Source organism: Parasteatoda tepidariorum, chromosome 2, assembly GCF_043381705.1.
Source record: "Parasteatoda tepidariorum isolate YZ-2023 chromosome 2, CAS_Ptep_4.0, whole genome shotgun sequence".
Lineage (NCBI taxonomy): Eukaryota > Metazoa > Arthropoda > Arachnida > Araneae > Theridiidae > Parasteatoda > Parasteatoda tepidariorum.
Window position 1 is genome coordinate 65128614 of NC_092205.1, and position 12380 is coordinate 65140993.

Consider the following 12380-nt stretch of genomic DNA (forward strand, 5'->3'; position numbering starts at 1 on the left):
TATATATAAAAGATAGATATAATTATCAAAAATACTACTACATCTTTCATTCTGTTGTCTAAGCTATCCCGCTAAGAACTTCGCCCTTTTAAAATAAAATATTTTTGTTAAGTGAATAATGAGAGTCTGGAAATTATTGAAAGCTCTCTTATTCACAAAAATTTCAGTTGTTAAAAAATGGAAATTAATATTATAGATTTCAGCAATTATTCTCTAAATAGATTTTCTTTGATCAGCATCAGCAAAAAAAGGAGAATGATTTTTTCCCAATATTCGAAATCGATTATTATAGGTGCTCGCCTCTTTGGAATTTGGGTCACTTATTATGAGATGAATAAGTTCGTTACTGGATTTCCTACAATCCTTTTTAACCCAGACTTGATCGTATTTTCATGTTTTGTCCAGATTCATTAGGGCGTGCTACGTTAAAGGATAATCAATGAAAGCTTTCTATTGATCTGTGTACACCATTCAAAAAGAGAGCCCTAATGTATTCCGATAAGTAAATATGTCATTAAACCAAGTTTTACCGTACAAACAGTATTTTGAAAACATGAGTTTAAGTTCTAGTGAAAGTCATTTTAGAAACTTTTGTAAAAGTGGCCAAATTAAAGAGTTTTCCTTGTTGGAAAAAAAGTCATTTTAATCATTACGTAGTAAAACTAATTCCTTAATGAAGATTCTAATGATGATTTTCTTAAAGGAGAAAAAAAAACAATAGACAATGGATTATTTTTTTTGATCATTTCAATGCAGAATAAACTAACTTTAGAATAAATGACAGTTATTTTAACCAACAGGAGAATGAAAACTTTAAAAAAAAAGTTAGTTAACTAACTAAACTTAATAAATCCATGATTTGAGACACAGCAGTTAAGAAACAATTTTTTTTTTAAATTTCTTTACTAATCTATGCGAAATGAACTAACTTGATAATAAATTACTATTATTTTAACTAAAATGAAAATAAAAACTTTAAATAAGGTTAGCTTACTACTTAACTTCATAGATCCATGATTCACATCTTTTAATTACAGTGAAAACTGTAATTTCAAAAGAAAAATTTAATCCCTCATTAAACTAATTTTACAAACTGCTGTAAATCACTAGTTCATATTTTTCATATTATTTAAAGTTTTTTTAAGAATAAAGCTTGTTAGTTGTTATATTGAAAAAGAATGAAAAGAAGTAACAGTATTGTTAATTTTCAAATTTAAAAGAAAACATAATAAAATTATATGAGTAGAAAACATGCAGCAGTGACTATAAAAGAATGGCAACGACATCTTAATCTAAATGTATGCAGACATCGATTGAATTTAAGAGAAATAATACTTTAAGTTAAAATCTATCTATATTGTAAGAAATTAAATGTTAAATAACAAGACATAGCGTTACAAGTTGCTAATTTTTCGAGAAAAAAATTCTATGTGAAAAGTTAAAAAGAAAGAAAGCTTAGCTTATTTCCTTTTATTTAAAATTCTGTATATGAAACAGAATTTGAAAATAAAAAATCTTTAAAAAATATTCATTTAAATACTAAGTTGTTTAGATTTGAAATTAATTTTATACAATGTTACTAAAAATGGAATAAATATCAATGTGGTTAAAAGTGTAATCACGAACATAAAAAATATATATATATATATATATATATATATATATATATANTATATATTTACGATGTTTACTCAATTTAGCTTTTTTCTATTAAAAGCAATTTACATATGTTTAAAATTTCGCCTTTTTGATTTATTTTGCTTTTTAGAAATAAAGAAAAGACTCAGAGGAAAAATGATCTATACATACTGTAAAAATCTTCATATAGTTTAATTCTCATATTTATAGTTTTAAAGAACATAATTTTGATCAATATTATAGTCTTACAGAATATAATTGCATATAACATTATAGTTTTAAAGAATAAAATTATAAAAAAAAAATATTTTTTAATGAATGTCGTAATTTGTAATTCACATTACAGTGAAAAAATACATTTATTTAAATATAATATTAAGCACTCAGTATTTTTAATTCTGATCAATTAGGAAAAGTTACTTAAGTTAAAATTCTAATTGTACGATATATATTCAAAAAACAATTTCAGTTCATTAGACTGTCTTGAAATAGTTTGGGTCATAATAAATCTGCAAGACTTTATGCTGAACAATTTATTCACAACGCAATTTGTAATATCGTTTTTCACTTAGAAAAATAAATCGACATAACATACAAATTAATGGCAAGCAGTTATTTAATTTATGAGTTAAAGACATTTCTTGTTAGCTGAATGAAATATAATTCCCAAATAATAAAATTTTATCTTACTTTTACCTCAGGTAAAAATATATCAGAATAAAATATTTGGTGACATATTAAAATTAATTACTTTATTTCTTTTTCCCCTTAAGCCATTTCACCTTAAGTTGACTAAGCATATTCTCAATTAAATAAAAGAAGAAATATGTATCTAGATGGAAATTTGCTGAATCTAGGTTTTTGTTTAGAATTTCCTTTAAAATATTTTGAAATGGAATATAATTTCCTTTCATTTAATTATTATATGCTATTTTCGTTGAGAAATATCTTTAAAGCGTCTAAGTATAAATATTTTAATTGAATAAGACATTATAAATTGCACCAAAATAATAATAAATTTAAATTAAATGATTCTAAATGAGAAAAAAAAATAATGCTTATATATAAAAAGAAATCTTGGAGTTATTTTCTCTTGGAATTACGTTAATCATTTATAGGGCCATAATTTTCTATCAATGATATATATTAATATTTTTGGAACTAATATTGATTGATCAAAAGGAAATTCATTTAGCTTATTACATAAAATCAATTTGATTTTTATGACCATTTAGTTTTCGGTCTAAAGCTGGATGAGGATACTTCTAATTTAACTGTTAAGAATGGACCATGACTGTGTGTTTATAAATAACTAAATTTTGTAATGTGTCCTTATAAATAAAAATTAACTCAATGAAAAATTATTAAAAAAATTACCACATCGCGGAATGAAAGAGTTTCCCATCGTTAGTTTCTCTTTTGGACGAAACACTGGCCTTAACTGTTACCTACATTTAGCTAAACAAAACTCTTTTCAATGGAATTTCTTTATATTTTCCGAATTTATCAATACATGGCCGCATAATTAAGTGGGGGGAGATAATGAATATGAATTGAAATATAATTAATACGGCTTCTTAAAGTCTTCAAGAAATTAGATGAGAAATATTTAACATTTGAAAAAAAAACGTTATATATTTTTTCTTATGGTACCTTGATCACAACAATATTGAGAAAAGAAAAAGTCTTAATCGAAAATGAGTAGGACCCTATTTTTTAACTGGAAACAAAAAACAAAATAAAATAAATTATATTCAAAACAAGAAAAATTATATAGTAGGTAATTTACTTTATTGAAAAAAAAAAAACATGAATAGTTTGTTTCAGAATGTCACAGTCAGCGTCATAGCTTTCAACGTTCGGAAGGAAAAGAAACGAGGGAATTATTTCATAGTAAAATCAGGTAATATTAAATAAAATTGAATATTTGATGAAAGGAAAAATAAATCCATGCGAGAATATAACTTTCTGCAACTTAGATAGGAAAAAAGTTCATGGATTTTTTGTTTATTTCATTTTGAAGTTATTAAATTTTAAAGTTTGTTTTTCAGCTTTTACTCAACGAAATTTATTTAACTCGTCTCACAAAGGATAACGCAAATGTTTTAGCCCATTCTGGAAGATAATATGGCCAAATAATTTGCTTTCAACTAATATATATTTTTAAAAATTTCATTTAAGATTATTTTAGTTAGAGAATTCAGTATTAATGTGATTGTAAGTAATCGAATTGTAAGTAATTGTTGTAATATAATCTTGCTAATAATTGTAAAGCCCTTTGATTAATTGTTGTTTCCTTGAGTTCCAAGAAAAATAATATTTTTTTGACAAAATGTTCATTTCTTCATTTGAAAAAAATAATGAAATACAGTGCTATAAAATATTATATCAAATTTTCATAATAAATATTCGAAGAAAAATGCTTGAAGTTTATGAATTTGCAGGGCATAAATTCAAACTAAAGGAAAAAGCATCAGTCCACATCGATATCTAAACTTTCATTTATTTATTATCGATATGTTTCGGTGATTGGAGAGATCTGAAGAGAACCGCACAAATAATTCATACGGTTGGCGAGTGGAATAAAACAAAATAAGTAAATGAAATATTTGAATATAATACTTTATTAACACATTAATTAAAATAACCTTACAAGCATGAATGAAGAAATTTCTTTCTATTCCCATTACAATGAACGTAGATATGAACTTTGAATAGTACGCGATGTGCTTCCAAATACAATGCACACTCTATCAAATTTTTATAAGATAAATTTTAAAACAATTCTCCACTCGGAGATTTAAAGTAAATGAATATTTTACGTGAAAACTGCTTGAAGAAAGGAACTAAGCCCTCGCTCTTAATTGATGCCCCGAAACGGACAAAAATAAACTCAGATAATGAGGCCTTAATGCTTAGTTGAGATTCTGCGATAAATTCGGGCTGTTTATTCTCTACTATAAAGCGGGGAAATCTGAGAAATTAAATTTAAGATATTAGCATTTGCTGTGTGAGTAACATCTGTGAATTAGGCTTCTCTTTCAAACTCTCTTGTTTCTCACTAAATTAATGAGTTTAATGTGAAAATAATCGCCGATTTACTGCATATGGTTGCGCATAGTAATCGGTTCTGGGGCTAAACAATCAATGCATTGAGTTCTTTGATACAGAGGTTTAATGAATTTTCAGTAACTTGGAATTATTCATGACACTTCTCGATTTCATTTGCATAGAAACTTCATTTGGAAAGAGATTGGGGAAGAATTTGATTATTGAGGGGAAAAAAAGTATTTTTGCTTTATTTCAAAATTAATGCAGTTGTCAGTAAAATCTGATTGAGTTACCTCAATTCCTTTGAAGTGCCGACCTGCTGGTTGAATCTGCAACCGAATTCTTTTATTTTGCATTTTTGGATAATTTTAGATTTAATTATAAGTTCTGGAAAGTCATGCAAAGTTAATTTACATTAAATGCTACTTAAGTCCAAATGACATTCTGCTATTACCGATTTGACTTGCTGAAATAGGCATAACATATTTCCGATCATTTAAAAATTAAATTTATGCTTCATCGAATACTTTTTCATGAAAACTTTGAACTTTAATCGATGCATTTTTCAACTTACCGTATGTGTTCAGTGATTGCATATGTCCGTCTGAATGGAAACTCTTTCTTTTGGATGAGAATCAAACGTCGCAAGTTTGAGTATTAAATTAATTCATTTGCCAAAATGGAAAACTACGTATCTACGAATTGAATATCTAAAATTGTTGATCAGAAAAAATATAAAATTGAATCAAACAAATCAATTAAAATACAGAAGATTGACAGAAATGACGCTGCCATGCTTTTCAGTTTTCGGCTTTTCCATTTTTGTTCTTTTTTATCCAGTGTTTTGTCCAGTGTTTAGATGATAGTTGGAGTAGTCCCAATTTCCTGTTATTTATGCTAATTGGATGCGAAATACGGATTCATGTCCTTTTAGATAATTTATTTTTTATATATATATAATACACAAATAAAGACTCTTTTAAGGATCCCATAACTTTTTTAAAAATTCAGGGATTTTTTCTCGAGAAATGTATTTTGTAAAGTATATTTGGGTATTGTTTAATTTTCACACATTTACTCATACAAAACGTCATATATATTTTATAGAACGGTCTTTTAATATCTAAAAGTTTATATCTCCATTTATACTTTCAAATATGTTTCGGTGATGCAAGATTTAAAACATTGCATGATAACAAATAATGCATTATGGAGAAATTTTCATTCATACTAATTTTCAATATCAAATGAAATATTTGACATAAACTAACAGACCTGACATTTAAGACCAAAATCACAGGACTGAAAACCAGAATCGAGCAAATTTTGAAATATGGAATGCCTGTTTGCGCTACCAACTCGCCCAAGTAAGATACTAATAGTGTTCGCCAAAGAACAGAAAGAGTTATTATATTTGACGCGCTTAAAGGATTAGTTTTTAGTGATGCGTAAATTCCATAAGAACTACAAATCTTAAAAAAAATGCTCTGGGAATACAAAATAATACACATAAAATAGCAACAAAGCTTATCGACTCAAGATAGAGAATAATTGTATTAAAATAATGTAATATAAGGAAGTGTGAAGAGAAAAAAAAAATTTCTTGCCAAAACTGGCTAAATATTTTAAATATTTTGAATGTATAAAACATATTTGATAGATTTTTTGACAGTAATGATATTCATTTCCTTTAAAATTAATTTAGGAATTATAAGGAGAGAAAAAATGCGTACTTGAAAAAAAATACCATCAAGTCCAAAAAATTTATTTAGTGTAAAAATCATAACAAAAGTTTTTTTTTTTTTTTTTTGCAGAATATAATTTATTTTAGTCCCATATATATTCTTAACTACATCCTCTCCTTGACCAATACTTCCCCGAATCCTTTAATGAATATTTTCTCTGTATTTCTTCTAGCATCAGTTGTCTTACTTATATATAGCAAAAAACTTGTAGAAAGGAAATTCTATAAAATTGGATGATAATAATCAGCTAAAGTTTTATTAAAACTGGCAGGTTTTTAGCTTAGATTTTACTCTTTTAAAAGCAAATATAAAGCATAAAAGCTAATTTAAAGATTTTTAGACGAATAGTGAAATATCTCATACTGCCGTGTCTTTCTGAATTAGTTTGTCTTTAAAAGTTTTCGGTTTAATCATCGTTTTAATTTCTTCTACATGAAAAATTGTGATTCATTTCCGTATGGCAATGCCAGTATTTTTTAACAATTTTTATTTATTTTAGCGAATTTCAATTTGTGCTTCATTTTTAGATGCCATTACTTATATTTCCCTCTAAACTTCAAAAAATACCTCCTAAAGGTTGGAAACCACTATTATTCAGGAAACCACTGTTCTGCACAAGATTAAAAAATATGAGTTAGCAAATATTGTTCATCCTAATCGTATGTGGAATTGACAACTACTTTACACCAAAGTGATGTAGTGAAGCACCGTAACACACTATTTACTTTACCAATGTTCTTCTACCCTATTTTAAGTATAAAAGAACATTTCTTTACAGTATTTTAAGTGAAAAGGAACATTGATGTAGACTTTCTTTTACACTATTTTGTATAAAGTAGCCGCTGCCAATTTTGTTACTCCGAAATTTATAGTAACAGTAAAAAAAGATACGGATAAGAGTTTGTAAAATTATTTTATAATACAATACGAAGTAAGGTTCATTAATTTAAAATACATCTATACATTAATTCTTAAAATAAAATTAGTTTGTAAATCAAGCAAACGCGTAGCATGTAGAGAATCTTAGGACGAATTCGAACCAGGCTTAACGGAAGAGAAGCGGATAGAAATTGTCGATTATAAAATAAGTTAAAATAGATTTAGAAATTAAAGATTTAGAAATTAAAATATAACAATCATTATTGCACATTTAAAAATATACATACATATATTTCATCCATACATTTTAATGAATGCATTGAAAATTACAACGTATTAACTCTAATTCATTTCAGATTGAAAATATACTGCCTGCGAAATTTTACTTGGATTGATACTATTCAAAGAACGCCAACATTGGTGTTTTTGAATGGGAACATAATTCTCGTACGGTGAGAGAGAGTGACATTAATTACTTGTAAATTATACTATTTTAAGTCGTATAAAAACTCTCAGTTTGTTGTTTACCCGAAATAAAATGTTTATTTTTTTCTCTTTTTCTTAGAGTTGAGCACGAATTATTTTCAAGTTGATCAACATCACATTCAGAGAGATATTACACCTCAGTTTTAAAAGTGTAGATACAATAACGATACAATAGATACAGTACAATAGATACAATATTATAGTAGATACAATAAAAACGGCAAAAAAATTGTGTTTTTTCCTATCCCTTAATTTTGGCATTTTAATTTCCTGAACACTATGGATTCTAAACACTTCGAGTTTCTAAAGTATAAGTTCTCAAAAATAGCAATATCGATTTATACTATATTTATATTTGAGATAAACTCTGTATAGTTGTTTTTTTAAATAATCAAAGCGTATTTTGATACAAATATATTTCTTGAAGACCTAAGGCATGGAAATTTAAAACGATCAACTTTGCGCACCTTCTACACTGTAAGACAATTTAATGTAACCCAAAAACTGGTGGCAATTTTTCTTTCACCAAAGTGACGCAATAAACACAATGCTCTTAGTTCCTGGTGCAAAGAGTGTTCTTTCACTCTTTTGGGCATGAAGTAGTTGCCTTTATTTCTTTAATTCAGTAGACATAAAATTTATAATCACAATAATATATGCTTCGCACAAGCGCTAGTAAAGTTAGTTCAGAATACAAAATAAAGTAAGAACAGTTAGTTAAAGATGAAAGTGAAAAACAGTGAAAAAGTAAACAGAAAAAGAAAATTGCACTGTAAGACATTTTAGCCTATCTTATCAAAAATGGTATTAATATTTTTTATCTTTTTGCTGCAAAAATGAAAGCTTGATTTGGTGTTAAGTTTTCCTTCACACACTTTTTGTGATTTTCAGGACCATAGTGTCTCAATTGGAAAAATCATTTTTCGTTGTTGTTGATGATTGTACTAGAGGTGTTATTTTTTGGGGTATTTCCTGAATATTTAAATTTACATAATTAATATTTTTTTTCGTAGGGTGTTTTTATGTAGAGTATTTTTCATGTATTTTTTTTTCACTAACTTTGCTTGTTTTTGTCCGTAGATCTTGAAACTTGCTTCCTTTGTAAAAGATAAATTTTATAATTTTATGAAAATGAGGTCACCTATATTGCGTTTACCTTCTTTTACTTTAATACCAAAACAATACGTGTTTTAGAAACTAAAAAAAGATCATAAAGTAAACATTTGGCAGCGCGATCCACAGCTATTAAAATTAACTGAAATATTTTTGTGATGCTTGTGGGATTTTACAGAAACACAAATATAAATTTATTATTTTTTTTAAGAAGCGGATATTTATGCAGTTGAGGAAATAAATAAAATGTCCCTATGGCATTAGAAAAGTTCTTGTATATAAATAATGTTACATTTACGGATTATCATTGATTGATTAAGATTATTTGTGCTTTTGAGAAATCAAATATAATTCGTATTAAGAGAAAATATATTCTGCACTAAAACTATTTTCGGATTGTGAAATTGATTCTTTACAGCATATTTTAAGAGGTTTGAATAGTTATAGATATTCATACAGAGCTTTGCTGGTAATTACTCGTACATTTCTACGTATTATTTTGCATAGATGTTTTAAAAATAATATTTATTATAATAATATGAGTAATTTTTTGTACTTTAACTACTAAATAATTTTAATTGAACTCGTGAGCATTTTATCACTATTTAGTATTAAGAACTATATATTTTTCAAGACTCACTGTAGATATTTTATCCTCCACTAATTTAGAAGATAATTATCTCCTTCTTTTTAAATTTTACGTATGTGTTGTTCTTCTTCGACAATGCTGAATATACTATCGATTGTATACGCTAAATATTCGACTAATTTTGTAGTGTGTATGATTTTTTTAAAAACATGAAAATAATTCTTGTAACCATTTACATATGATATTCCTACTGGTATTCTAATAGCAAATCTTAGTATAAATTCTAATTTTAAATATTCTAAGTGTTACAATAATATATGCATCACTCTTATTTATCATAAAAACTTGTCTCATTTACAAAAAGATTGTTTCGTTGCAACATTACTTTTGTATTTATAATATCGTCTGAATCAATTTAATATTTACGATTATTTACTTAAAAATATAAGTTTTTCTATTGTTTCCATTATTTAGTTACAAATATATAGATAATATACAAAAATTGGAGAAAATTTTTTTTGAAATGAATAGCGTTTTCTGAATCTTTCTTTTTTACAATAAATTATTTAAATTATAAAAAAATGAGAAATAAAAATAATAATTTTTAAAATATATTTACATTAAACTCACTATGAGGAACAGAAGCAGAAAAAAATAATATTAAGCAAAACATAACTAATGAATGGAAAACAAATTTAAAAAATACACTTCAAGTATTAATGTTTAGTAATTTGTTAAGGCAATTTCATGTACCTAACCATTTGCATTCTGAATATTGAAAAGTTTTGCAATGAATCGAACGTTAAATTTATATATATGTATATAAATGTATCTGAAGGTAAAAGAATAATAATAATTAAAATTACAACTCAACTAAAGCAAAATTCCTTACCTTTTAAATGAATGCTTAGCACCAGTATATAGAACAACATTTTTCCAATCATCATGAAACTATTTGCTTCACCTTATTTTTATAAGTTCAAATATTTGTTTTTAGTGTTCAAAGTAGCTTACTTATTCAAAAAAAAATTCAATGTTTTTCTTTCCAAAAATGTCCATTAATGTTCTTGTAAAATACTGTTTATGTTATAATATTTTTGGCGAATATTAACAGATTTATATGTTCATATAATTATAATATTTTCAGGAAACATAAAAAAATGAACGCATTTGCCTACTAATGCGCATAAAGGCACTGAATGACCTCTCAATTACTAAACTTAATGAGAGGAGTAATATTGGCAATCTCTTAGATGCAGAGCTTTCTCTAATACTGTAGATGAGGGCGAAAAGAGCCGGTTGTGCGTGCTCAAAGATCTCCCACTTCATGGTCATGTGATCGGATGGGGATGCGCAGTATACTCTTGCTGTTCTTTTTTGGTGTAGTGAGATCCATCGGACGGCTTCACTTACTTTTTGCCCTCGAATCCTTCATGTGCTTCAATCTTTGATTTAAAAACTAAAGGGTACGTGAAATTCCGATTCGTCAGGACATGCCCTATTTTTTAAGCATTAATATTTTTAATGCGTTATTTAAAACATATATTTTATATCTTGTAACATTTTTGCGAATAGTTGGAATAAAAAGAAATTACACTTATATACATTAGTGATTGAAGAAGTTACACTTTAATACTATTTAGACACTTATGAAATAAATATTACTGAAATATGCTACATTTTTAGTAATGTTTAATTCATTAAAACTCAATCAGTCAACCTTCACAGCCTTAAGGGGTTCAGAGTAATTTTTACGGAATGCCAGACAAAATACCTTTTTTATCCACTATAATATCACTACTGATTTTCTGACAAGTTTTATCTGATTTTAAATTCATCCTACATATGTGATGGAAATGTTCAAGGATTGGTGTATTAACTTCTCTGGCTTAAAACTTAGCACATATACATTTTTCTATTGTTTCTGCTATAACTTTTTACGACGGAAATCTAGTTGACCGTAAACAGTATTCGCCATCTGAGCAGAAATAGTCTTTACCAAAAGGTTATAATGAAAAAAATTAGCAAAATTAAAAAAAAACAGCTTTTTAATGTATCAAAACAATTAAATGGCTATTATAAAGCTGTTTTTTTGAATAATGACCGTTTAAAATAAATTCTTGGCCGAATTAATATTTTTAAAAAAGAATTAATACATCAGATATTAATCTAAACAGAATTAATGAAAAAAATATTTATTATATTTACGTAGAACATAGCATATTGGAAATAAAATGTTCGCAAAATTAGAATTAAAGTGGTTTTATGCTATATGCTCCAGTTGATCAACATTTTTGTACCTGACGCTCTGAATTTTGAAGCTCTGCACTTAACGTTCTTTTGAAAATACATTATCATGGACGTAAATGCTTTCTAAGTTGGTAATATACAAATTAAAAATGCATTTTAATTTATTATGAACTAGAGGAGTCATAGTTGATACTTTTGTAGAAAAGAAACCTTTTTTTATTGCTTTGTATTCAGATTTTGCAAAAAAATTTAAAATTTAATAATATAAAAAAGAGGATCAAGTTCATTGTTTGCACATGAAAAACATACAAAAAATACTTTCGTACGTAAGTAAAGTTTTTATTTGAAATGCTTCAAAATTTTTTTGTAAAAAAGAGAAGATAATTTCTAGCAAAAAAAAGAAGATAATTTCGAGCATTTTACGTACATTTTATAGCAAGTAGTACAGATTTTGAACTAACCAAACTAAAAGAATGAATTAATTAAACTCAAAAAATTATTAATGCATCATGTTAATGAAATAACTTTGAAATATCATGAAAAGTTGAAGGATATGTAAGTTGTTTCATCTGGAATTTTTTTTATGTTTCAAATTTGATGCTCAATTAGAAACTAATTATATATATATA

At 26.3% G+C, this 12380-nt stretch overlaps 1 protein-coding gene across 1 annotated transcript in view; it reads right to left on the bottom strand.

Moving 5' to 3' along the window:
* The window catches only part of LOC107453570 (synaptogenesis protein syg-2), an 89840-nt gene extending 79002 nt beyond the window's left edge, over positions 1-10838 (bottom strand). Inside the window, exon 1 of the mRNA XM_043041629.2 lies at positions 10394-10838. Coding sequence (XP_042897563.1) covers positions 10394-10448 — 55 coding nt within the window. The 5' untranslated portion in view covers positions 10449-10838. The remainder of the gene's footprint in view (positions 1-10393) is intronic.
* Between the last annotated feature and the right edge of the window lie 1542 nt (positions 10839-12380).